The sequence below is a fragment of the Anopheles gambiae genome, chromosome 2 (genome assembly GCF_943734735.2).
Source record: "Anopheles gambiae chromosome 2, idAnoGambNW_F1_1, whole genome shotgun sequence".
Lineage (NCBI taxonomy): Eukaryota > Metazoa > Arthropoda > Insecta > Diptera > Culicidae > Anopheles > Anopheles gambiae.
The window spans coordinates 43709915-43737157 of NC_064601.1; the positions used below are offsets into that span (position 1 = coordinate 43709915).

General features: G+C 44.0%; 3 protein-coding genes across 5 annotated transcripts in view; 2 read left to right on the plus strand and 1 right to left on the minus strand.

Moving 5' to 3' along the window:
- LOC1271591 (uncharacterized) overlaps positions 1-13576 on the minus strand; it is a 78353-nt gene extending 64777 nt beyond the window's left edge. For 2 of the 3 annotated variants that reach the window (XM_061642709.1, XM_061642706.1), the window contains exons 1-2: positions 13395-13576; positions 6696-7495 (exon numbers count right to left, since the gene is read on the minus strand). The gene's annotated coding sequence lies outside the window, so the exon portion shown is untranslated. The remainder of the gene's footprint in view (positions 1-6695; positions 7496-13394) is intronic. The other variant, XM_061642708.1, reaches the window with a different exon arrangement.
- Positions 13577-19115: 5539 nt separating this feature from the next.
- On the plus strand, positions 19116-20585 carry LOC1271593 (uncharacterized). Its single transcript, XM_310415.7, has 5 exons — positions 19116-19311; positions 19455-19597; positions 19692-19952; positions 20014-20064; positions 20137-20585. Exons 2-5 carry the CDS (start codon positions 19484-19486, stop codon positions 20218-20220), a joined length of 510 nt encoding a protein of 169 aa, XP_310415.2. The 5' UTR covers positions 19116-19311; positions 19455-19483; the 3' UTR covers positions 20221-20585.
- A 689-nt stretch (positions 20586-21274) lies between these two features.
- LOC1271594 (ubiquitin-conjugating enzyme E2-17 kDa) lies at positions 21275-27167 on the plus strand. Its single transcript, XM_310416.8, has 4 exons — positions 21275-21646; positions 21749-22332; positions 24736-25021; positions 25135-27167. Exons 2-4 carry the CDS (start codon positions 22289-22291, stop codon positions 25258-25260), a joined length of 456 nt encoding a protein of 151 aa, XP_310416.7. The 5' UTR covers positions 21275-21646; positions 21749-22288; the 3' UTR covers positions 25261-27167.
- Positions 27168-27243: the final 76 nt, after the last annotated feature.

Consider the following 27243-nt stretch of genomic DNA (forward strand, 5'->3'; position numbering starts at 1 on the left):
TGTCGGCAGGCGCAACTCCATCCACGATGTACTAACGAACTCAACCTTACCTCACGCAGCTCACAACATCAAAGCTCTGTCACTAGGCTGATATGGAGGTTTGGTGAGGGCTCATGCACTTTTTTTGTTAATATATTCCTTACAAGATCACCGAGGCATACTTGAAGAACCTCTCGCATAAAGAAAAGCCACATTCTCCTACTGGCGGGGTTCAGCCATACACAACTTCACGCTGCTGATTAATACATAAAAACCCGTCCGTGCCCTTCCCCTTCCCATGCAATCGATAGTGCATCGCACAAACATGAACAAACACACAAACACACACACACCACCCCCGATATGGCACACTTTGCATTCGAAATCGTGAAAGGGCCCCGGCTCAATAGCAGCCACTCGGCGCTCGGTGTCAATTACTGTTCATTTAAAAGCAATTATTGCCAAACTACGATGACATCCGCAGCGAAGGTGCGAACACCCGTCCATCCGAAAGGCGTACACTGCACCAGGACAGACACTCGGCCGGAACGTACGCCAGGGACAACTCTCTCAGGGCGGCCAACAACACCAGCGAATCCAAAGACATCCCAGACACCTCAACACCAGCCGGACGCGTGTAAACGGAATTAAACGATGCATGTTATTTAGGAGCAACCAAACGCACCGCCAGTTCAAGAGGAACCATTGCAGAAGTGCAACAAACAAACAAAAAACACGACTTGAGCGCTTCCGGCACACACTCAAGTCCAGCCGGGACAGACAGCCGATGGCCGATCCTTGGACAGGGAATATGCAAACTTTCGATTTCACACCGGGATGCACTTTTGCACCTCGTGATTGTCGGGCAGGCCATGCAATTTTCTTCTTCTTTTTTACTTCCTCCCCCGTCAACTTTGTCTGCAAATATATGAAATCCTCCCTTCATGAAGGTTGAGCAATGAAGAAGGCTCTCAAGACCCGTACCACTAACTCCCTCCATCCGTATCCAAGCGGCCTCTGAAAATCTTGAAAGCTTGAAAGCTACAATACAGTGTGTACTTGGCTGATGTTTTCTCTTGAAGAACCTTACACGAAAAATAAATCTTCCATTCCCTACCATTCCCGGCACCACCCGCCAGGGCTTCACAGGCAAGAGCTGCGGCAGGTAACATTCAGATTGTGCACACCACATGGCTCGATCTACAATCGGTTCCACCGGCCGTGCACTCCATCCGCCGCGCCCCACCGAAGATGATCATTGTTAGATTGTTTAATAAACAAATATCAATACTAAATAGACGTGCCGCGGGATGTAACAGATTTATGCACCACAGCGATGCGCCTTTTACCTATGGATCGGCAACACAGTCGCACAGATAAAAATAATAATGATAGCGCATACACGGCCACGTCCCTCCGCTGCATCGTGATCATATTTCATTCGGTGCAGTTTTATTATTATTACTGTGGCTTTTCTCTTAGTTTCGCATTGCTTTTGCCCTTTTCCCCTCCTTCTTTCCCGACTCCCCATTTCCCTTCGACCTTAGCTGTTACGGTCCTAAAGATCGCAGCGACAAACATTTATACGCACACACTCACGCCAGCTACGTTGGCGTCTTTGCAATAGTTGCAACAGGCTCTCATTCCGTTCCGGCCTCTTTCGCGTCTGCCCCACTGTGAGCCCTGTGGCAATGCTTTGTTTTAGCCCATCGGTTGCTTCTCGCCTTTTGACTTGCACTTTATTTACTGCGACCATTCCTGCTGTTCCTTCTGTTTTCAATGGGCTTTCGATGGCCTATTACTTACTTGCAGTTATGCTACTTCTTCACTGCACTACCGCTGCTGCCGCTAACGAAACTACACCAGATATAGCTTGAACGGTAGAGTTAGTGCAGAGGAATTATATCCAGAAACTCCATTGAAGGGCGAAACAGGAATCTAGTGTTCATCAGCCCCTATGCACAGTGTCGTCTGTATGCAGATTAATGCGTACGGGGTATGTATTTTGCAGCAATAAAATAAAATAATACTTATCCGAAGAAAGTGTGCAAAGATATCAAACAACAATTGTGGAATTGGCTTTGTGTAGCACCAACAGCGGAATGAAATTCCATAAACAATTATTCCAACTTTTCTAGTCACAGTTTAAAGAAAAAACAACGAAACAAACAAACAAAATTTAAAATAATAATAATGCAAATAGTTCCTAAATGCAACATTTCTCGATTGCACATAAAACATGAACTGCACTGTTCACACAGGCAGGTATAAAATCTCCTCTAAACCATGGCGTATGCTCTTTTTTTCTCTCGACACATCTTCACTTCCTCCCTCTCCCCTCTTGTCAAGTAGCTAAGCCCATGTAAGCGGAGATTACTTCACGGCGGAGAGCAGAGGATAATTTATTTATTTATTTATTCAAATTTACTATTTATGACTTCGTAATGATTGCATCCCGATCTAGTGCTGCTGCCGGTGCAGCCGTCCACCCCAGTGCAACGAGTGCACTTTGTGTCTCAACGACCTATCGTGGGACGGGGTGCGGGACTTTCCCCTCGAGCGCTATCTCTGGTGCGTTTTGTGGGAATTCATGTTCGGTTGCATCCTTCCGCTTCCTTTGCTAGCCTTTCCCGTGTACCGCATAAGTGCCCATTGTTGCACCGTGTACCTAAGGCACTAAGGCACTACGAACTTCCATGATCCACCATTACCGCCCCCTCGTCCGACACCACCCGCCAGCAAGTCGGGGCAATATGCAATTTTATGCAATAGGCCACCGTTCGCATACCCGGCATCGGCCCGCCAGAACCTGTACGAACTATATGCGGACGATGCTGACAGGCGGCAAATGCAGCCTGCATCCTCCGCGTGGGCCGCACACGCTAGAGAAGCAAAAATATACGGACTCGAAGCGGACACCTGAATGTCGCTGACTGGTGCTCCTGGAAGCCTTGCGGGCTTGGAAAAGGGCGTCATGTAGGCGTGATACATCGGTGCATATACACACTAATGTGGCAAGTGTGGTCCGGTGCACTGTTGTCCGGTAGGTATCAACGTGGCCCCACCATCCCCACCATCGCCAATCCATTCTCAGGGATCTCACGTTGCACACACACACACAACCGTGTAAGCGCGCGAGCATAGACACAAGGGTGGAAGCCCGGCTGTGCAATTGATAGTCGCCGCGAGCAGCAAGATTGCACATTCGGTGTGGAACAACAAAGGCTGCGATTAAAATATACAATCACACACCGCAAGGGTAAGATAGTATGCATCGGCATCGTGGCCGCGCAGCAGTGGGCTTTTGCGACCGTATGTCTCAATAATTTTGTTTATTTTCTTTCAACCGGCGCCCTCCCGGTGCCGGCTCAATGTGTTGGAGCTGAAGAGCGGGAATAGTTTGCTGCAGCAGACCATCCTGTTTCAATTACGAAACAGCGGCGGTTGGCCAGAAGAATAGACTTTCTGTAAGCTGCACTACTTTGTAGCAGGTCGGCCAGGCACTTAGGAGCTAAATTAGGGGTTGCAAGAGAATAAACGCTTTACTTCATGAGCAAACTTATCTTTTTAGGATACAAGATACGATACAAGTAGATACGAGTACAAGAGAAGTCGAATAACTTTGTCGTCGTATATCTCAATTTCAACTTTAGTTTAGTTTAGTTTAATTTAACTTTAACCAAGCACCCTTCAAATTTCAACCCTCTAAATTTATCAAATAACTTAAGTCTCGCAGCTAATAAGTTTTCAACTTCTTTAAAATCTTTATATATTGAAGTAATAATTCCAAATCTAGAAAAATACTCAGAATTTCGACAGTAACAACCCAATAAGGATAAGTGCAATTGGTATCAGAATTTAAATTTAAAAGAACCATACTAACATATTGGTTTGAGGAATCTGTTGTAAGTAAAGATCTGATTTTTTCTGCTCCGAGCAACACATATTTTTTTCAAAATTTGGCAAATAATATCTTGGAGTGCTCCAGTGATACTTTATGGCTCCCACGGTCACATGGCAGATCGACACGAACGCTACTGCTCCGGCGAGGGTAACGCCAAGCCGCACACAAATCGTCCCAGATGACACTGACCGCAATAAATAAGGATATTTACCACCAAGTCTCAATGCCACCCGCCGGTACCGCATCTGCTCGCCCACCCACACGGTGTCGCGCTTTTACGCTGTGTCTCTGGTTCTCTCTGTCATACCCAAACAAAATGCTCCGCACTTAGCGCCTCGGAACACGGCCACTGGCAGCAATGCGGTAGCCGACAGTTCCTTTCTACTTCCTTCACAAAACCCCTCTCTTGCACACAGAGCACGCACTACAGGGGAGGTCTGTAAATAACGTTCTTAGTTAAAGATTTGTCAGCATTACCACGGACGGTAACATGCCGCGTCGGCAAACATTGCGATCACGGCCGGGTCCGCAATCAGTGGCCGCTGGACGCTGGGCTGGACGAAATGTTGATGAATCGTGGCCTCACCGAACGCTGCACCCGAAGTGTAATAACATTCAGAAGTTGAGTGGAGATTTCCTCCCGTACGCTTTTGAACAAAACGGTAAACACCCGCGTGCACGTGTCCCGCTGATTTCGAGGAGCGGGGAAGGTTGTGGCAATTTTGAAAACCAATGTTAAGGTACCTTCCAGTTAGTTCCGGAGATAAGTCCCCAACCCTGCCTCCCTGAGCGGAGAGGGAGGAGCTTTTACGCTTTAATTCGACGTAGAAAATTAACCGTTAAACAAACAGACAGCTTCAGCCCCGAAAGGACCGGATCTTCTAGCCGACCGATTTTCCAACTACAAAGCGGGAGGGGAAAAGGCGAGCAAAACACCCCGCACCCTACTGCCACGAGCGTGAACATCTTGTTTTGATCGATATCCATCGGTTTTATTTGCTTACAAGATCTCCATTCCCCTCCTGTCCCGTCAAGCAGCGCCGCACAACCGCTCACCTTTGATCTGCGTCGGGTGTGACGTTGTTTGATCAACCGGTTATTAATTTCTTTTATGCTTCGCCCGAGTGCGTCGTTCATGCGCATGATGCTTAGCTTCTGCTTAGCCATGCTTTCGAATGTCATTCAACTAGACATTTCTGCCCCTTCTCCACTGCCCGACATTTCTCGAGCGTTACCCCAATGTCCGCGGTCATGCTGGTACGCGGCGCACAAACAAACATCCTGCTTGCTTCTTGCAGCAGTTTGATGTAACGAATGAAAAAAGGGAATTAGAAGCATAATCCCTTAAACCATTTCGTTCCGCAGACCACACGAACACGGCAAGAGTGGCTCTTGGAGATTTTAAACATTTCGTTAAATGATGTCCCAGAATGTCTGCAGCAACGATGGATTCCCTGAAAAGTCCGTACAACTTGAAGAATGTGTTAAAATTTTACGTTTGTTAGATTTTGTTTGTTTTGTGGATTAAAAGAATAATGATTCTACTGTTTGATAAATCCAATTCTCCCAATCACCAATAGAAGAAAGAGGGGTGTAAAGGTTTATAATCTCATTTCGGATATGCTTTATATCCATTAAAAGCCACTTTTCAGCTACATAACAGGTCTGAACACGTGAGCACAAACAGCAAAAGCTACTCAAATCGGAGCAGATCAATACTAGGCTCCGCTCCATTCACACACACACACACACACATACACGAGGCAATCGTCAATCGTAATCTCCTTTCCATTCGAGTGCATAATGAACTTCCCAAGATACGATTTAGTACCTTACTTCTTCCACCGACGTCCCGCTCTACATACGCAGGGCTCCGATTGATGGCAAACGTGAAACGATCAAATGGAGTGAGGGCATAAAATGCCCGCCAACACAACCTTTCCTAGCCAGAGCCTGTACGAACCTTCCACGCAAGCCAATACGCTGGCCCGAAAGAGCGGGATTAGGCGGCCCTTTTTTTCGTGGCAAATAAAAGCAAAGCTAGATAAACATATCATTGGGTGGAGAAGGACGCAGGCGGACTCTACACTGGGATGTAGATCCGTGGAATGTGTCTCGCTGAAACCTATCCAACACACCCGGAGCAGCGGCCACGGCTCGATCAATCCCGAGCAGCAAGATCAACTCGCCGGAGGTCGAACGGATCGAGTCCAGTCAATTCAAACTCAATCACTACACACACTGGTCCATTTTGGGACGGTTCCATACCCGGCCCAGACAGGCGTGCTCCCCGTGTGATGCAACTCATCGCCATGATCATCATCAACACCAGCAACAGCAACAACAATAACAACAACAACGATGCCTGTACACCAGACGATGCTCAAGACAGTTCGTTTCGAGCGGTTGCGAATGGGCCGATCGCGTTACGCATCGTCCATCGAACGATCGTAGCGCACCGGACGGGAGAGTGTACGTACCCGGCACATGAAATGGATCACATAAGCAGCACGGTGACGCGCTAAGGTCAGGATTTTTGTGCTGTCTCACGATTAAGCCATTTCAGCTTCACCATGCCTGTCACTGCCATCCCCACGTCCCTACGGTCGACCGGAATAGCGAAAGGGCCAGCGCGAGGGCGCGCGCGCTCGCACTCATCTGCACACACGGCCGACCGACCCGGCCAGCATTCGCCGGGCGCATCCGAAAACGTGTCGAACTGATCTGGCCGGGCCGATAGTAACGTATCAATTAATATGAATTTTCAACCGCGCCGCCCATAATTGAATATTAAAATTAATTATCCACTTACCGGACTCTTCCGCGCGAGCCGTTGGGACCTTTGGGTTTCCAGCGAAGCTGCTCTTAGTCGTGTCGAATACGTTCAGCAGGAGAACAAACAAATCTTTCTCTCTCTCTCTCTGTCATACACACACACACAAACACACTCACACGTATCTATAAGGCAATGGGCCAAAGCAAAAAGGGTAGGCATGCGCGTGCCAGTGCACCGTTAGGCGGGAGACTCGGCGCGCTCCGTTGAAACAATCCTTACACCTTGACGCACTTCCGCTTCCAAAAGCCGCACTGCCAACCGAAAAACTTCACACCCCAAAGAGACAGACTCCACAAAAACACTCACACACACGGTTTTTTTGCGCCTATGGTTACTTTGCTTCACCTTTGAGCCCTTTCACCGCCTGTTCACACTCCGCTCACTGGCTGTGATCTTTCACTCACTCACTCACTCGCGCCCACCGGCTATTCCATCAATACAAAAACACAAAACCAAAAAAGCTTGGCTTCCCTTCACACACGCACTCGCTGCCTAGGCTCACTTTGCATGATACTCAATCATAAAATCATCACCATTTCATGCCTACCAGCGCCCTTCGCGTGTGCGGATCGAACCGACACATCACTTGGTGCGGGAAGAAATTCTTTCGAAATTGCCTCCGGGACACAGCACAGCATTCCAAAGGGTCACCACCAGCTGGAGGTCACCTTTTTTTTTGTTCACCCCGAACAGGATGATACACGATGGAAGCAAGCGTTGCTGGAGTTAAACGTTACTGCACGCTGTATACTGTAAGAATGCACAAACTGAGTATTCTGAAAGGAACATTTAAGTTAAACTGGTATGATGATAAGGTCTGTAAATTGTTTTAAATAAATTGATTTTTGCTGATAAATTAGTCACTCCTTTTACTCTTTTGATAATATTTCTCCAGAGCTCTTTGTGCGGCCATTTACTGTTGCGCATTAATTCATTTTCTACTCAGTTTATTTATCGACATTGCATCTACTTTTCCACTTCCCACAGAAGCTTGCTGTCAAATATTGCTAAATCCGGATATCTTTTCTTCCTTAACCCGGCTTAAGCACTCTTTACACTTCAACACCATATTTCTCTTTCGAATTCAAGTCCTTCTCGCCGGCCAAACAGCTACTTTTCCCGGTGCAAAGCGACCCCCATCCGGCAAGCGAATCAAACAATGGGTGAGAAATCGTCGACCAAAACATGTTGAAGGACACACAACAGCCGCTCCCTGCCAGTGTAATTCCCACACACCACACTCGACAACCAAACGACAATCCGCCCCGACTGTGCACAAATAAAAGAGTGGCCCATTAATAATGTATATGTATTCATCAGCCAAAGGTCTATCGATGATCCAACCAAAGCGCCCAAGGGTTCGTTGTTTGCCGCTTTGCCAAAGTTTGTTCTATATATGCCCGACCCCCGACTGTCTCCTAACCCGAACCCCTTTGGAACACTTTGGATGAAAGTGTGCGAACAGACAGCGTCCACGGGCCTGCCCACGCCCGAATGCAGAGCCGATGGCATACAATTCTATCTTACCCATTAACATGAGAGGGACAGAGCTAATACCCCGAACGTACCCGAAAGGTATGCATGCTTCACTCATCAGCTGATGATCCTAGGATCTAAAGGCAAGGACAAGGCAAAAGAGACACAGAAAAATTTCCTCACGGCTACACATGTCCTTTTGATGCGTTGTCTATGCGTCTCGCTCGGTATCACAGCGGCATACGGCAGGTAAGCAGTACAAATGCTGCTACCTGATACGCACACATATTCATCGAACACAACTGTTCGGTTCGGCTCGGTAAACTTCACGAGGACGCCGGAACACAAGGGCGCAGACATTTTCATGATTTTGTATGACTTCGGCTGTTTTGGACCATACGTTTAGGCGCAGGCGTTCGAGCCGGATTTATTTCGCGAGTGGAGTGTCCTCTCCGCTGCCCGCTGGATCCGATTCGCTGACGCTGGAACACTGGGTAGACCGAGCCCCTTCGACTTATCCTTCTTTCTGGGAGTTCTGACAGCTCTCGTTCGTAAGTCGTGCATTTGCGCACACATGTATGCCGAGCAAAATCTGGACTCTTTGCCTGCGCCTAAACGTATGGTCCAAAACAGCCGAAGTCATACAAAATCATGAAAATGTCTGCGCCCTTGTGTTCCGGCGTCCTCGTGAAGTTTACCGAGCCGAACCGAACAGTTGTGTTCGATGAATATGTGTGCGTATCAGGTAGCAGCATTTGTACTGCTTACCTGCCGTATGCCGCTGTGATACCGAGCGAGACGCATAGACAACGCATCAAAAGGACATGTGTAGCCGTGAGGAAATTTTTCTGTGTCTCTTTTGCCTTGTCCTTGCCTTTAGATCCTAGGATCATCAGCTGATGAGTGAAGCATGCATACCTTTCGGGTACGTTCGGGGTATTAGCTCTGTCCCTCTCATGTTAATGGGTAAGATAGAATTGTATGCCATCGGCTCTGCATTCGGGCGTGGGCAGGCCCGTGGACGCTGTCTGTTCGCACACAACCGGGCTATCACGGATTGCTGTCAGGATGTGTTCCTCCCGATCCCGATTCGGGGGATTTTTCCCTTACTCCACACACTCCATACTACCGGGCCAATCGTTTCGCCAATTCAGCTTTGATCTTGCGCAGCATCGGGTTGATCGGGTTTCTCTGATCGAGTGTGTCCTCTTTTTTTCATGCCGTTTTTTTGTTGTTGTTTGTTCCTTTTTGCTGCTCAGCTCTTTTCACACGTCTTTTATCATCATTCCACCCAACGCCATCCCGGTTGGGCCACCCAGCCGCCCTCCTCCATGGCGTCGTTTCGCCCGGTAGACAAATTCTGGCAGCAGCTTCCGATCGATCGATCGATCGACCACGACCAGCTTGGGACGTTTTGGGATTGGCGATTGAAATTTATATCGCGATCAAGATATCAGACTCCCGCTTCCCGTCACTCTTCATCAGCCGATCCCTGGCGGGGTGAGGGGAAGCCGGGGACGGCGGGATTTGAGTTGCTGATTGTGCTTCAGAAGAATGCCATGCATGTACTTAATCGCTTTAACGCGCGCGCCTGTATTCCGTCCCCTTCGGTTTCACTCACCCCGTTTTGGACTGAACGATTGATTGGCAGACGTTAGTTCTCATTGATCTTTTCTTTACGTTGCACTGTTTTCACCTTATTTGTTGATGGCTCATGGTTTTCTCCACTGCTTTGACGTTCCAGTTGCCCCCCGCTTCGATGAGGCTCAAATGGATTTAACTGCTAATGAGAGCGCGATTATTATTTGCAGCCAATAGGTTTAAGCACCCTATGCTCCCGAACCAAATGCCACCGAAACGGAGCTGAAAAAGCGTGGTAAGCGACAGGTCCGGGAAATTGCACCCAATGCGCCAGTGCGCGTCAATTGCTTCCGGCTGCTGCCAGCAATGCTTTCCGCTCGTTCGCACACCGCGCTCGGGCAAAATTTGTATGCAATTGCTCCACTTGATGATGGCAATGATTAGAATAAATGCATCGAGCGAAAGGGTACTTACGGGCTAAACGGTTTCCAAAATGTTGCTCCCACTACAAAGCCCACTCCCTTTTCGCCTCGCAGTAGCAGGTGAAAACCCTTCTCCGAAAACCCCACTCACACGGTGGCCACAATTACACGATGACGTAGGCGACGTGTTGCCGCGTGCTCGCCGCAGAAGAGCAACGATATTTACACTGGTTTGGCATGACGCCAATATAAAAGGAAAACACATTCCAACCTCGATCGAAACACCTACCGAGGAATTGCGTAAGCACGTGATCTTCGGTTCGGTTCTGTGCGCTACCTTCCCTGTCCCTTCCCGCCCGCTTTGGAACCATTTGATCGCGTACGAATTTTCACAACTCCACCCAGATTTTCCGCACCACTCGTACTCGCACTCGTCCACTCGAGCGACCGCAGCAGACACGCAAAACCTTCGCACATTCGGGACCACGTAATTACGCGTCCGCTCCATCCAGGTGGTCGGTAATTACGAGAATAATCAATTCCCAACCAACTTCTTTGCCCCCCCCCCCTCCTCCTCCTCCTCCTCCTCCCCCCGCCAATCCCGGAGAAGACTTTTCACTGGCCCAAAGGTACACTGTTCGGAAATATTAATTCCAAACTTTCTTCAACTGGAAAGCTTTATGAGCGGACGGGAGAATGGAAGATGATGTAGGAAAGCAAACACAAGCGAACCGGGAAGATCGTCTTCTTGCAGGCAACGGTGATGAAGCTACCGAAAAAATTAACCACAATTGCAAACCATTCCGAAAACGCCGTGGCACGAACGATATCCCAAGGGCCACGCGGGGTTTGATGCCGCTGGAGGCTGCACCATTTCGTGCACCTTGTTTTTGTGGTGTAAGTCTGTTCTGGGACGGCATGGTAAGGTGAGGCCAGATTTGCCAGGGTGGTGATTTGCTTCTGTGATTCGTCGCTCTGTGTGTGTGTATGTGTACTTCTTCCCCTACTGATCTCGCGAAGTTACCCATCAATTCCAACCGCAACAGCACTGACGGTCACAATCTGCTGACGAATGAGATCAACCCAGATTCGGTTTCGTCGACGTGGAAATTTTTCTCGTTTTTTTGTGCTTGCTTTAGGCTTTGAACGTTGAATTGCTATGGCTTCTACTGGCCCTGTTTCCACTGTACGTATTCTAGTGCTTCTGTTGCAAGGTAAAGTGGCGACTATTTGAGTCATCAAGACAGCACATCAGCAGGTGTTGGATTGGATGTCAAGAAGTTACAGATTTTTTTTCCAAGGCACACTTTTTATAAGTTTTACCAAACGATACGATGCAGCTTAGCTAAAACCTCCATTTCCAGCTCCATTTCGCACCGGCATCAAACACGATCAGCAATGTTACCACCAATATTTAAGATCACTACTTCCAACGCCCATTCCAGAAACTGGGGCAGTTAATCACCCACGTTTTGGTCATTTGACATCTACATATTCACGTTACAGAGATCGTTTCACACGAACGTTTTGATTCGTTTCAGCAAATCCACCCAGCAAAATCCGGGCGCAGAACACTCCACCAAGCGTCACTCGAAAAACGAAAACATCGCGTGGACCGTGCGGTTCTGGTTGTTTCCCTTGGAGCAACCACCGAGCCCTGCACAGAAATTGGTGCCCGCACGCGAATACGGTGCAGAATGGATCTTAAGAACGCCCCAAGGCAACGATCAGCCATCCCCATCATCAACATTTTCATCAAAGTCACCAGCTATTCAGGCCTGAAGACCAGCTTCCTTCCTGAAGCTTCATCGCTCCAGATCACTCCACTGTTGTTTCGGATGCCCATGCGGTCGGTCTCTCAATGATCCGGACTGAAATTCGGTACAACACACGTAAACAGCAAGAACTTCAATCCGTTGGTAGAGAGGGAAAACGAAACGACGACACACACTACCAGCAACGGCACAAAAGGCTCAAACCAAACCGGCACCGATGCAGTTTACCTTTAACGCTGCGGCACGATGTCGAAGGCGAATAAGAAAAACGAGCAACCTGAGCGTCGGCCCGAAACGGCCTGCACTACATAAATCTTAAAACCGACGCTGCGAAAGATGCTGCTGCAGCACTGCCGCGTTTTTTTTCCCGCGACACGGTCCCGCGCCGCGGTCCGTCGGGGACCGTCGGGGGACGCCGCGATATCAAGAATCGTTCCGTGGGCACAGGCTGTGTGGGGCGACGCACAGCAGACGTCGATTGTTTCACTTTTATTTTACGGACGGTTTCGGGGAGCTCGCGCGAGCCCTGCGCTCTCTGCAACCTTACTGCCGGTTCGTTTCGTGTGCACTGTTTTCGACTTAGTTTTTGTGTACTTTGGTTTGTTCTTATTTTTGTACTTCAGATCTATACAATTCTTATGCTCGGGTTTTTTTTTTTCTTCTTTTTTTGTGTTGCTCCCTTCGTGGCGGAAAACCCCGGCAGTGGTTTCTGTTTTCCTGCTTCAAGTTTTATTCTTCTCTTTTTGTTTTGTCTTGCGTTTTACTCTCCGCGAACAATCTCTGTACCAAGTTAGGAGCTTTTATGCTGTTATGTATGAGTAGATTTTCCATCAAACAAAAAGAGATCATTTTTTGCCCTGATGCTCCAAACTGTGTGTTGATAAATATTTAAAGAAGTAAGAAAAGCCCTAAAAGTCCTCGTTAGCTCTGCATAAATTCACGATTCGTCACACGCAAAGTAATTCGACCATAAAGGTCCGTTTTTGTCAAAACCGGCGTACGTTTTATTGCATTTTGAAGCGCGCAAAATTTATATTCAGCCGTTTGTAACACACTCCGCAAATCACCACACGCCACCAGGGAAGTGCTTAACAAAAGCACACACCAGGTCGAAAATAAGTACGCACAACTACACGTGTGGATGGGCCGCACTAAACACCATAATTTACAATTAACGATCGCCTTTTGCACAATCACTGCGACAGAGGGCGCACAGAACCATCACTGGGATGTGGGAGGAGGAGAGGGTGGTACCTTTTTCACCTACCCACTTCCCCCCGACGGGAACACTTCTAATCGGTGGTGCGCTCCCTGTGTGTTGCGATATTTTTATTTGTTATGTTTCGTGATTTTTTCATCTGAGCAAACCGGGAGCAAAACTCACTTACACACACGTATAAACACACAAATACACAAAGTACCAATCAATTTAAAGATGCCCCTGCGTGCGGCGTAGCACCGAAAACGCACATCGTCTCCAAGGTAGAAAGCAGTGTCGACGCGAAGAGGTGAACGGGGAAAACGGAGTAGAGAACATGAAAACGACGAACCGGCAACTAACCAAACCGAGGAGGCGCATAACCAACCGCAACGAAGCGTTCGATAAAACTGGCGGTTCGATCGCGCAGAGCTAGTTGCGGAACATGCGCTAACGGCTGGTTCGCTCGCGAGATCATTTTTGAACTGCGGTGATTCGTCTCTTCACGCTCGCCGTATTGCGCGTTGCAGGGTTCGTTAGTTGATAAACGGAGTAACATTATGTCATTATTCTAAGTTACTCAACTTTCGGACCTGCGTAAGTAACAAATATGTTTTTTACTATAAAATCCGTCAAGTGTGGCTTAATAGAATGAACTATTGATACATGTACTATTTCACAAATAGATATCTTTCAAATTTCAATCCTAAACTCAATTATCCGGGGTTGGGGGGGGGGGGGAGTGGGTGGTATGGAAAAACCAGCAGGCGGCTTAACCATTCGCATGAACTTGACGGCTGTTAAATCGCGGGGAACATTTATCGCGATAATCAGAATTACAAAAACACTAACATTTCTCGAACTATTATCAGTAAAAAATGATTAACCGACAATCGTCCGATCCCAAGCATCGCGAATAATAGACGCTCTACTATATTTAAACATTTTTTCATCTTCGCCGAAGTTTCGTGTTTTGAACCGTGGTATAGCTCTCATATATTTAAGAGAACTAATATACGATGTGGAAGAAATTTAAAAATATGGTACAATAGGGTAAATGTACCAATAGTGGTGCAATTTGTAGTGGTACCGATGTGTTTTAATGGTTTTAAAGTGTCAGGAAGGACAATTTCTGAATATTTTAACACATGACAGTTGGAATATGTTTTATCTTCGCAATCACAACCATTTTTACCATGAAACACATCAAATTTACGAAAAAATACATATTTTTGTGACTGCTTCGTTGTACCTATAATGGTGGTATGGTTCCTATAGTCGTCGTATTGTGTTCCTATAGTGGTGGTAAACAAAGATGCATAAAAAACGGTGTATAATATCAATGAAAGTTAGTTTAGAAGCTGTTTTCGTATGAATAGCAAGGATTACTGCCATAATATTGGTTTCTTCCGTAATTTGATCGTAAAAAAATGTATAAATTTGATCGATGAAACTATTGACAAAAGTACTGCATCACACCTGTCGTCAACCTACACCCGGAAGAGTGTGCTTGATTTGAAGTCAATTTTTCATTCAGCCAAATAAGCGAATTTTGACCTGTTTTTGGTAAATTACCTACATAAAACGCATTTCTGTTGCTTATTTTAGTGAAAACAGTACGACACGTCGAAAATATCCTCGAATAAACAGAAAATGACCTGTTTTTATTGATTTTATAACTATAACCACTATAGGAACATGCCTGTTTTGTGTACCTATAATGGCACTATGGTAAAAAACACTTAAAAATGCATAAATATGGTCAAAAGGCAAATAATTTTAGTACAACAATAACATTACATAACAGTTATGTTGAAAAACTTGTAATTGCGTGGTTATGTGGTCGTTTAGAACGTTAACAGAAAAATGAGTTTCGTTATGAAATCCTAAGGATTTTGGAAAAATGTTGGCACATTTCACAAAATAATGGATTTTTCGGTCACTAAGTAACGGAATGGCCCCATTTAGCTTTTAAATCCTTTGTAAAAGGCTAAAGAACATTTCACACTAACTTAAATAACTTATTTACTTTTAATTTGCCCTATGAACCGCATTTTAGAGCAATAGCACCACTATTGGTACTACCACCACTATAGGTACATTTACCCTAATAAAACTATTTTTGTTCCAATTTATTGGTTTGAGTTGCGTATACAGTCTTTCCCCGTGTCCCGCACACTTGAGCTACGCGGATTAGAGATACATGATTTTTTTTTTCAATTTTTACAATTCTTATGTCAAATCGATGCAATTTTTTCCGACAATTGTCAAATGAGAAATAAATTGCTTTTATAAAAATGGAGTCGCAATAGGATTGGATGCAATGGAATGCAATTAACAACTTTTTTTGCTGAAAACGTGGTATTTGACTTACGCTAAAATCGTGGTACGAATTAACATTTCCCGTGAAAGATTTCGGTCAGCTAAATAACGGTATTTAAAGATTTATAATATTATTTTTCCGGCATTGTCAGCCTGATCTTATACATTAAACTATCAGAGTCATATACATTAAACAAAAATTAAATTTGAGGCTACTGGGTATGGCGACACTAAGCTCGAGCTACATGGTCCGTGTATGTCCTGTAATGTAGGATCATGTAGTGTTCATCTATGTAGCATTTTGAGAGACTGGGGATTTTAATATCCTCTCATTAAAAACCGTATTTTTCTATAAATTCTATAAATCAAAGTTTACTGTAGACTTTCGACCAACACCAACAAAATTATGATTTTTTTTTATTCGATTATTTATTTTTTTTATTTTATTATTATTTTTTTTTTTTATTTTATGCGTGCACCTGTAAAGGTGAAATCCCCTGTAGTAAAACTAGTTAGACACAGAGAGTGAGCGAATGAGAGAGGAGAGTGAACAGATCATGCACGGTGAGCAGCTAACCAGCTTGCTCAAAAATCTTTTTGAATTTCACTCTTTTTGGTTCAACTGCATTGCCGGTGGAGAAGAAAAGCGAATGCATCACAGTGTGCAACACCCAATGCATTCGGCGACGGCACGAGCATAGCCGCTTAGAATCACTCCTCTATCTACGTTTTCCTTCTACCTTTTTCTGCTCGTGATATACAACTGTGTAGAAACGGATTTTTCAAACCACCATTGGGCGCAACGTACACATATAAATCTCTCAAACATGATTCCAAGAGGTGTCAACATATTATAACCCATGTTTTAATTTGAGCAACGAAATTCTAGAACACAACTATCTTAAAAGCAGTGCGTCATATCACCTAAAAAAATAACGATAAAATAAAGAACATGGGTAAGCTAAAACAGTTTGAAAAAAAATTAAGTGACCTGTATCAACATCATTGTTAGTATCTCTGTTAATGGGGAGAGGGTTCATTAAACAAATGGATCGTGATCATTAGTATGCAAATGAAATGGTTCAATCTTAAACCAAATTTCGATTGTATTCTGAGCTTCATAAGCTGCTTCGAGCGCCAGCCGACTAGAGCTCATTCTTTCATATTTATCCATCTTTTACAAAGGAATAAATGATATAAATTTACAGACCAAATTTACTAAAATTTACAGTCTGTAAAATATAGCATTGCATCGAGGAATACATGGTAGGACAAAATTAGCAAACTGCGCAAGAAAACCAACAAAGCTTAAAGCAAAAAAAACCCCTAGCAGATGCATTAGTATCGACTTACCCAACGCAACCATTAGCAGTAAAGGTGAGCATGTTCCAGTCTGCGAAGCTTGCGCATACATTGGTGCTCTTCATTTCGCAGTATACGCAAAAAGGGCCGCACCACACGCAATCGCGTTGTTGTGCGAATATTTTATGCTTCGCGTCCGATCATGCGTTCTGGCGCTATCCCTTCACTGGTCGGCAGCTCTGCTACTTTGTAGTGGCGTGGAAGATCTAGACCTCGATTGTCCTTTTTGATAAAGGCTCTAGACGCGCATCAGTGATATAGGCCAAATGTTAACTGATACTTGCTGATCGTACTGCTGATCTTTAGCATTTGCCAAATATCCCCTAAAAATATCTATCACTACCTACCATACCACGGCTAAACCTGTGGTAAGAAGGAAAAGAAATACGCAAAAACATGCTAACCGTATCATTATGAGTGCCCAATTTTGGGATGCCCAGGCGGTAGAGTTTAGCGCCCGTTGGCCAAAACAACACCGCTATAGCCACCGTGACGTGGTACAAACCTTGTGGCACTAAATGGAGAACGGAATTTCGTTTACGATAATGACCGGTCGCAAACCTGTGCTTAAAGTTTGTTGGGACGGACTTCAAATATTCAAATTGCTTCCCACTCTTAGCACCCGTACCCGATGCCGTGTAGTGGCGACAGAGGTGACATGCACACCGATTAGTCGGATCGGATCGAGCCGAAGGGTTTACCTTCTAGCAATGGCAACTCCCGAACTGCTTCCAAAATCTATCCCTATCTTAATGATCCATACCTTGCCGAGAGAGTCTTGAGGCGAACGGTGATCGGATTGTCATTTCTTCTTTGTACATCACCTTTAATCGTCTGCGGGACTGAATGATTCGTGACTTTGTAAACATATAGAAAATGGCAGTAAAGCATACAAATGGCCGATAGATAACAGTAGTTTCATCACATCATCTCCACTGTTTGTGAAAGCTGAAATTGGATCATGACACAAAATTTGACTTTTTTGGAAAAGGGTGAACCCTTGGGAATGTTGCACCTCCACCCACACGCGATGTGACTTCACAGTGTGTGAAAATTAAATTTAGCGTACAAAAAGTTCTTAGGGTCCGATAGATTCAAATAGAAGAAACACACACACACACATTAAAAGAAATGAAGTGTATTATTTTCCTTTTAAACAATGAGTGCTAAAATTGTTACTGTCAACAATTGTAGCGCATAGAATTATTTTGGATCAAATTCTTTTGGGATATACCTTCTTGGCGTATATACATTTACCATGCCTATCAATTACACAAGTGTGACCATACGAAGAAGCTCACACTCTAGAAAGGATGGGAGCCAACGCATTATGAAACGAAAGCTATCCATATCAAGATCGGCTTCACTATAACAATTCCGCACTTGCAGCAGTAACGGGGCTAAGAGAGAAGACATAAACACCACAAACAAATACTATTGCAAAGAAGGAAAGGCAGAATAAAATTGTTTTCTATATTCTCATTCTTTTCCCTTTGCCAATAAAATGTTTTATCACAAAACAGCGTAAACAAAATGCGTTAAACTGTGACTTTGGAAGTCAATACATAAGTAAGTCTTCTAACATTCTAATCAAAGGCATTAGACACTTTCTTGTTAGTTTATGCACATTCATGCTATGCTTGTGGTCTTCTGGAATACGAGCGGCTCCCTGCTCGGATCGATTATCTTACGAGATTGTCACAAAAGGAACGCGGGCAACGGGTTCAATGGCTAGATACAATGAAACAGGACCTGTCTAGAAACATATAGATGCCGACCGGCGAAATTCGTTTCAAAAGAATTGCACAAACATCCCAAAGAACTATCACAGCATTAAGTTATCATACATCCTAGTTCGTCGTCATAAATTGAGTCAACAGATAGGGATTTTGTTAAGTTATCCAACGGATGCATCATTTAAATTTACTAATGTTGAAAAAATTTCAAAACTGTCTATTTAGATTAAGTTGAAAAAGGTACAATTAAGTCAATTGATTAACCATGAAATTAAATTATTTTTTTTTAAGATACAATCATTATTTGTAACCAACAATGTCATCATATTAAAACGTTACTCAATACTTTATCAAAATATAAAATATCAAAATAATAATGCAAATAGATTTTATTAATTTCATGATTCAACTGAATGTTTTAGATTTAAATCGGAAGAAAAATGACCTCAATTGAAAAGATCCGAGCAAATAATTACCCGAGTGTCCTACCCCTTGTCCTACGGCTAGGCGGATCTGTCAAACGGAGAAACAACATGTTTGACAGCTTCGATGCAGTTTGGTTGTTTGTTTGCGTTGCGCTTTCTACCTCCATAATTACGTCTGTTAAGTTGCTAAATATTGAGCAAAGTTAAAGTAAAACATAACTCCTGTACACCGGAAACTATTCCTACCTAAAGATACCAGACGCTGCCGGCAACGAAACACTCTCCTCATCCTTTGGTAAGTGTTTGCAATCAGCGTCCATCGGCATGGGCGTGCCTTCTCGACGTGCCATTAAACGCGTAATGACGTCTGGCGCTTGGGAAGTTATTTTCAAACAAAACGTAACTTTCCAACTTGTCGCTCTGTGTGTTTGATTTCAGATCACTTGCTGTATCGTAAAGTTACAAAAATGGTCTGGCTAGAATCTTGCTGGTCTCCATTTATTTGGACAAATTCCGTAAAATCGGGAAGCTACGCAGTGGCCGCTTACACCGTGGCTACGTCCATCGTGTTGATTACAATGGTAAGCACATGTTGGTTTTTGGTGGTTGTATGGTTTTATGTAGCAGCTTTCATTCTTTGTACTAAACTGTTTCGGTTTTATGTCCCGTTTAAAGACAACATACAACTTGCTCGGAGGGGATTCATCGCAATTATACTCTCCACTGTTTGAGACCGACATACGCGATTCCATGCAGGTGGTCGGAGGATTTTTTATCCTGTATTTCATTCTGCTGATTCTTTCCGCTGGAGGAGTTTGCTACTCATTGAAAACCACAACCCGTGGTTGGATGCTACCATGGCTGGCACTATTCGGGATTGCCATTCTGTTCCAGTTTGTGTTCGGCCTGTGGCTAATCGGAGGCTATTACATTTATGTGAGTAATTTATATCACAAAAGCAACGGGCAGTACGTAAAATTATGTTTATTGTTTACAGCTGCAACAAACTTTATCGAGCCTTATTCTTTGGGTATGGATGGCCTACAACGTGAGTATAGTTATAAAGCTTTATCAGCAAATAAATCTGCTAACGTTGCTTTCTTATTCCTTTATCCTACAGATTTACTGCTGGATGTGCGTTTACTCACAATACCAAATATTTGAAAATATGCAATCTCCTAACATCGAACTGCTGATGCCTTGAGTGTTCCAAACTACGACCACACAAAGGTGGACAGAATCTCCCAAATGATTTACCTTTTTCTAGTTTTTTTTTAATCATTCCAGTAAGAACATGCATGTGCATGTTGCGCCTTAAAATGAACTTTACCTTTACTAGTGCAGTAGTCTACATTTGACGATTTTTTTGCATTTGTGTGCACCAATTTTATTCCATTTACGTAGGTACAAACGTATTAGGAATGTAATAATGAACTTTAAGCTCTTGACAAATTAAGATACACAAACTAACGTAGAACTAGATAGCCGACTGAGAAGAAAAAGTACCGTCCAAGTATAAAAACATACACAAATCTTTTTGAAATAAAGAATTTTTTTAAGAACACAAAACCGATGCTTGTTAACTTTAAATGTATTCTGTTATTGCAACTTTTTAAATTGCCGAACAGAAATAGCTGAAAACGATGCATTTAAGGATTCTTTAACGTTTGCTCTTTCAAATATTTTGTGTAACGTGTGTAAATATGGATATTGTTGGACCAACTGGGGTGGTCTGATGCTAAAAAAATGGTTGGAAAACATTACAATGGAATGCCGTTTATACGGGCTCATCAGGACTCCACATCGCCGAGATACTCGAATAATATGGATTCAAGTATGCTTTTTAATATCACAAATTGTGTGTTTTTTTTATTTTCATTATGTTTAGGAAAAACTTAGTTAGATTTTTTTAACTTTATGTAACTTAAAAGAAAATATTTGAAATTTGAGATTAATGTTAATGTTTTCAGGTATGATAATGTGCTCTGATGATAGTTTATTTTCCTCAGCAAGCAATGTCACTGTTTGTGCAGAATCATTTTTCAATAACGCGGATATACGGACAGCCGGAAAAAAGATACCCGAATAAACGGCGTTACACTGTACCTCTTTTTTGAATAACATACAAATGTATTCTTTTTGAAGTGTTCGAAACCTATACTGTGGCAAAAACTTCTTTCTTGTTGTAGTATCGCAATTAAATTTACTCGCTCCTTTAAATTCTTTTCGATCTCCTATGTCATCCATAGACAGCCATCGCAAAACAGTCTGTCATCCCGTCTGACTCAGCCTGTCAAACGCCTATCCAATATGGCTTCGTGTGAAACGCCATGAGTATCCCTTCTCCCTCACACAGCGAACTGCAAAAAACACCTCACTTGGCAAACAATTTACGCGTTTGTGGGGTTTTACGCAAAAATTGGGTAGATTCTGTGTGTGAGCGATCCACGGTTTGTTTCTGCCTTCTGTTTGCCTACGAGTGCGCGTACACATTGTGATATTTTAGCGTTTAGGAGCGAATCGGGCAATAAAGTCGATGAGTTTGGGGGCAGCGCAGCCAGCAGCAGTAGCAGCAGCAGTGTTCATGCAAGTGTGGCATATATGACGACGGTTCAAAGAAATAGAAGCTGGTAAGCGCTGCGACGGCGGGTCGATGATTAACCCTCCGCCACGATCTGGCCATTGACTTCTCATGCGTGTTTCCGTCTCTCTTCGGTGTGATCTTTTTACAGTTAATATTTTCGTTACCTCGGTGCAAGATACTGTCCCTTTGTAGTGCGAGAAAGCTCCCCCGTGAGTTTCACAGTGCTGGTTGTCCGATACGCGAAAGCCAGAGCTTACATAAATCTATAAACCCGCACATTCGGCCAATCTAGACATCAGCCAGCAGAAAGTGTACAAATTTTCCCGTTTTGGGGACGTCCCGATTAGAGTGGACCAGCACAAAACGAAGCGATAAAAAGGGATAATCCAGACATCCACCCCATTGGTGCGGAGCGACGGGAAGTTGCGGGTACGGGAGCCTCGCCTAAATAGGAAGAAAATATCCAACCAAGCAGCATTACACACGTGTGCGTGAAAGAGACAGAAACAGACTGTTCGAGAAGCAGCAGCAGCAGTAGCACCGAACCGGAAAAGAAACACAGCACCACTTCCAAGCAACAGAGCAGCACTAAGGAAAAATACTAAAGATTTTCTTTCGGTAAACACAAAGATCCTGCTGGGTTCATAATCCCTGGTTGGCTTTCTCGTAGAGCGACCCCGTCCAGAAAATGTCCACGCCAGCCCGCAGACGTCTTATGAGAGATTTCAAAAGGTAAATTTGCTAAAGGTTTCGCAATGAATGTGTGTGCTTGTGAGTGTGCCTGTATGCGTATCCTGGTTGACGCAACAAATCAGTCCATCGGTTTAGTGGAAGGTTTAAGAAAAAGCAAAATAGAACAAGTGCTAAACAGTGCCGAAGATGTGCAACCAGAAACAGCCAGCCCCTGTTTCAGCAAGACAAACGATTCGGTGTGCATCAAGGGGCTTGGGCAATACATGTGGAAGTGAAATCGTGCCACATACAACTAAAAAATAATCGCGTTTACCGTTGTCATAGCAGTATTACCGTTTATTATCCTGGCCTGGTAGTTTTATCCTGGTTGCCTCGACAAAATACGACTGACTGTGGTATTGGGTATGTACGGTGGGTGGGCGTTGGAGAGTGGATGGAACCGAATCCTTGTTTTAATGTGAGGGGACACATTTTGACTTCTTCCAAGGAGGTAGTATTCGATCCAACGCGCGCCCCGCGTTTTTTTTCTGTGTGATATAAATATCCACTACAGTCGAACGAACTCAGACAAGCAAAGAACGGTGCGACCTTGTAGTAACAGTGTGTTTTTTCACCATCGAATCCAACACACAAAAAGGATGCCCTTGGGTTGGGCAAATGAACGATGAGCATCGCGCACACCGTACTAGAAACGGATAAAACAATACACGATGGCGTTAACGCGTGTATTTGTGTATGTGCGCTAAGCGCATAAGCAGCTGTTTAAAAGGGCATGATAGTGTAGTAGTAGATAGAGATGCATTTGTATGAGATTGATACTATTTCACTAGATATCATTATTGACGATGCAAACAAACACGTCTTTATACTTGGCTCTTTATACTTGCTGGGGTCATGCACTTTTATCGATATTCTTCTATTTGGCGTATAGTCCCGTCCTAGTGCGAACCGCGACAGGGCCCTTCGAGACTTAATGCATTACCAAGCAGCCGGATAAAGTCAATACTAGGGGGGGACGTTCTATCCTAGGTTTGAACCCATGATGGGCATTTTATTGAGTCCTTCGAGTTGACGACTGTACCACGGGCGATTTGATCGATATCAGAGGCAATTAGGGACTACATTTGGGTGGCCTTACCGCGTGAGGCTTTGTTAAATCCAGTCATTACTTATCATCTTGAATCATGAATCAACCATTCTTATTGTTCTAGAAGTATAACTGTCTTTGTTTATGTTTGTTCCCGCATCAAAATTAGTACTAGATGCCTCTGAAAGCAATAACCAACCATTCACTTTGGCAAAGACATACTGACACCAAAACCAAAAAATCAAACTAATTTCGGCACACTTTGGGTGGTGCCGGTTGGCATAGAAGAAAGAGGGGATGGCTGCGGAAACCGCTGAGTCAAGGAAATGCGATGACGCGGATTACTTTTTTGCCTTTCCACTCACCGTCTTGGTGAGATAGGTTCAAACCATCGCGTCCGTGCGGAATGACCACCAAGCTAATCCGCACACGCCATCATCTTCTGCAGATTCACTCTCAGCGCCGGAAAGCGGTGAGAAAAGATGCTCACACGGCAGTTGCGGTTGGTAAAAGTTTATTTTCGTAGTGTACATACACATAGGCCTGCAGCAAATAGGTGTGCGGCTGACAAAACGAAACAAAGCGCGAGTGGGAAGGAAATGATGTACAATAAAGGGGCCAGGGAATACGCTGTTCACACACCGCGCAGCAATTAGCACGAGAAATAGGAAATTTCAGATGTAAGGGAAAAATACATTATTCAAACAGTACCTAGGAAAGGATATCCAATGACGATCGGACTCTAAACAACTTGTGGAAATGTAGAGCGAAAGTGCACACGTTGTAGGTTGATGGCAAACATAATCGATTGAAGAAAATTATTCCATTACCTACCCGTTATTCTTTCATTACGCAACGTAGCCCAGAATTGGCGACCTATTCTTGTGGTCAGAGAATGCCGATTTGTTTACGTTCTGGGTCGGAGAATGATGGAATATAAGCGTCCACGATCGGCCATAAGATGCATCGTGATGGTTATAGTAGTAGATTACTCACTCTCACCCTCACCCTATGTCCCGGATTTCAAGTTCAATTTCTATCAATATACAATGTGCTCGGCTTGTATAGTATTGCTGGACCCACTACCACATTGAAGTCGGTCGCGTCATTGAGACTGTGTCAAGGAACAATTGTTAAGCCCGATCATGCCCTTCTGCGTGCAAGATCGATGCTTTAATGCTGGCTGATAAGCGCCTGAGTCCCTCTGACCATTCTTGCCTTGATCCTAAGAGTCGTTGCATCATTGTTGTGCAATTTCGAGCGATCTAACATGATACAATGGCTATAGAAACGTATACAATTTAAGGAAACCCTTGTATATGGCACGGAGTAATTGATGTTTCTATTCATTTCAGGCTTCAGGAAGATCCACCTACCGGCGTGTCCGGTGCACCGACCGATAACAATATTATGATTTGGAACGCTGTGATTTTCGGACCACACGACACACCTTTCGAGGACGGTACGTTCAAGCTAACGATAGAGTTTACCGAGGAGTATCCCAATAAGCCGCCTACGGTGAGGTTTGTGTCAAAGATGTTCCATCCAAATGTGTACGCGGATGGCGGTATCTGTCTGGACATTTTGCAGAATAGATGGAGCCCTACATACGATGTGTCAGCTATACTAACATCCATTCAGGTACGTCCCTGGTCCACGATGCATGCATGAAGTGGGAAGTTTCCTAGTAGCGCGTTATAATTCATACATATGCTCTAACTTTGTATTCGCTATTTCGCTAACTGTATTTGCAGTCTTTATTGAGTGATCCAAATCCAAACTCACCGGCCAATTCGATGGCAGCGCAGCTCTACAAAGAAAATCGCCGGGAGTACGAAAAACGAGTGAAAGCCTGCGTCGAGCAAAGCTTTATCGACTAGCCCCGTTCCCATTGCTGTCTTTGTCCTCTTCGTCTTCGCTATCGTGTCCATCATTGTCCTGATCGTGTCGCCCACAGTTTTGAACCGGTGTTCCGAGATCATCAGCCCCGCTGCTGTACGCCATGCGATGTCAGTGTTGTGGATCGTAAAGTGGGTACTTTAGTGGATCTCTCCCTGAAAACTGCTCACAGTTCGTGGCTCCTTACACCGACGATGATATTTCGGTAACTTTTCTTTGGCAGTAGATCACGTTTCTTCTCCGACAGTGCTGTCCTGAAACACGCATTCTCTTGCCCTACGATGTCATGAGTCATTGCATGTGTAACGAAGCAAAAAAAAAAGAGAGAGAGAAGGGAGAGAGAGTTATCAAACAACAGGCGTAGTTGTAGTATCATCATACCTCCCAATGAATTGCTAAAACACAGATACAGATTCCGAGTCTACTCTGTAGACGATGTGAGTTGCTTTCATACCTGCTATACGTAAAGCTATATTTTCACGCAATATTGAAGCAAAAAATTAAATCATACAGTTCATCAAATCTATATTGCGCATAATTTTGTAACAAATCATGTTAAAAATGGGGAAACAGAAATATACATTTACCCGTTGGAATACAATCCTCGCCGATGGTAGAATGGATCTTCTCCTCTCTCTCTCTCTCACACACACAAACACTTTGATGTGCGGCAATGAGACTAATTATCAGCCAAAAGAAATCTTTACTTCCATTGTTCTTTTCTCCAATGTTGGCTGTAATTAAGCTATGATTATTTTGGAACAGTTAATGAATCTTTCGAATGTCACAATATACCCAGTTTAGCATATGTTTTGTTAACACATGCTTTGATCTTCTATCGGCAAAATTTACAAAAGTGCAAGGGCCATTGTGAATGTGTATGAGGGTGCGTGGAATAAAGAGAACGTAATTAAGTTCGAATCCTTGCTGGATAAAAGCGAGAGTGAAAAGTGAACATGTTTTGCTGCTAATTACGATACCTTTAATTTACAAAAGATAATATATAAATGCAAATTGTACTAATTGAACATTATTGGAATGAATCATCAAATACCTGGTGAAAGAAGGTTTAAAAAGTGTTAGTGAAAAATTGTCGTTACGGCAGTAAATTTATCATGGAATAAACTACAGAACACGATTAACAGCTTTGCCACCGTCGGCAGATGATGACAGCAGTCGTCGGCTGGATTGGAATCGCATCCGCAGTACACTTTTTTTAATTTACAGATTCATTTACGCTCTATTACACACTGGTGTTATGCAAACACATGCTCGGAAAGGGTGTACGCATATACTACGACATACTACTGCACATAATACACTTACCGATAGGTAAATATCGGCTTCGCGAGTGGTAAAAACGACGGAGACAGCGAGGGGAAGCAGTGAAAGGTTCGCGCAAAATAAAGGTGACCTAGGATATGTTATGGTGAAATATTATAGAACTGTCTAAGCATTATTATATACGCGAGGCGCGAAAACACTCGACGAACAAACCAGGGAAAGATAGCAATGAATGAGCTCCGAGCGGGTTTATATGAAACATAATAATTACATTGAAGAAAAGCATAAAAGAACGCAACTTTACAACTATCGGACACTCTCACTAGAACTCGACCTGATACTGTGTAATAATAATAATAAATAATGATAAAGAAAAAAATAAGAAACACAAATTGAATAAACGAAAGGAAAACATGATGATGCTAAAATAGTGCATACAATTAGTAGCTGACGATGAGAAGCGTACAAGAGAGCACGATATTGAAATGTGAAGCAACATAACTCTTAATAGCAATTGTATGTGAGAACAGCCGCTGGGATTCAGAAGCCAGCAAATTATAACGAAACTAAACAAAGAAAAATAAAGCGTATTAAACCTTATCGACGATGGGGGGTTGGTCTTTTCTTAGAAATATGGCGAAAAATTTGGAACTGAATCGGTACAGCATATTTAAGATTTG

Bases quoted from the DNA above. Each gene is read 5' to 3' on its own strand.
- LOC1271593 (XM_310415.7), top strand. From the start codon at position 19,484: ATGGTCTGGCTAGAATCTTGCTGGTCTCCATTTATTTGGACAAATTCC. The intron at 19,953-20,013 runs GTGAGTAATTTA...TATTGTTTACAG, and splicing joins TCGGAGGCTATTACATTTAT to CTGCAACAAACTTTATCGAG. The intron at 20,065-20,136 runs GTGAGTATAGTT...TTTATCCTACAG, and splicing joins GGGTATGGATGGCCTACAAC to ATTTACTGCTGGATGTGCGT.
- LOC1271594 (XM_310416.8), top strand. From the start codon at position 22,289: ATGTCCACGCCAGCCCGCAGACGTCTTATGAGAGATTTCAAAAG. The intron at 22,333-24,735 runs GTAAATTTGCTA...TATTCATTTCAG, and splicing joins CTTATGAGAGATTTCAAAAG to GCTTCAGGAAGATCCACCTA. The intron at 25,022-25,134 runs GTACGTCCCTGG...CTGTATTTGCAG, and splicing joins CTATACTAACATCCATTCAG to TCTTTATTGAGTGATCCAAA.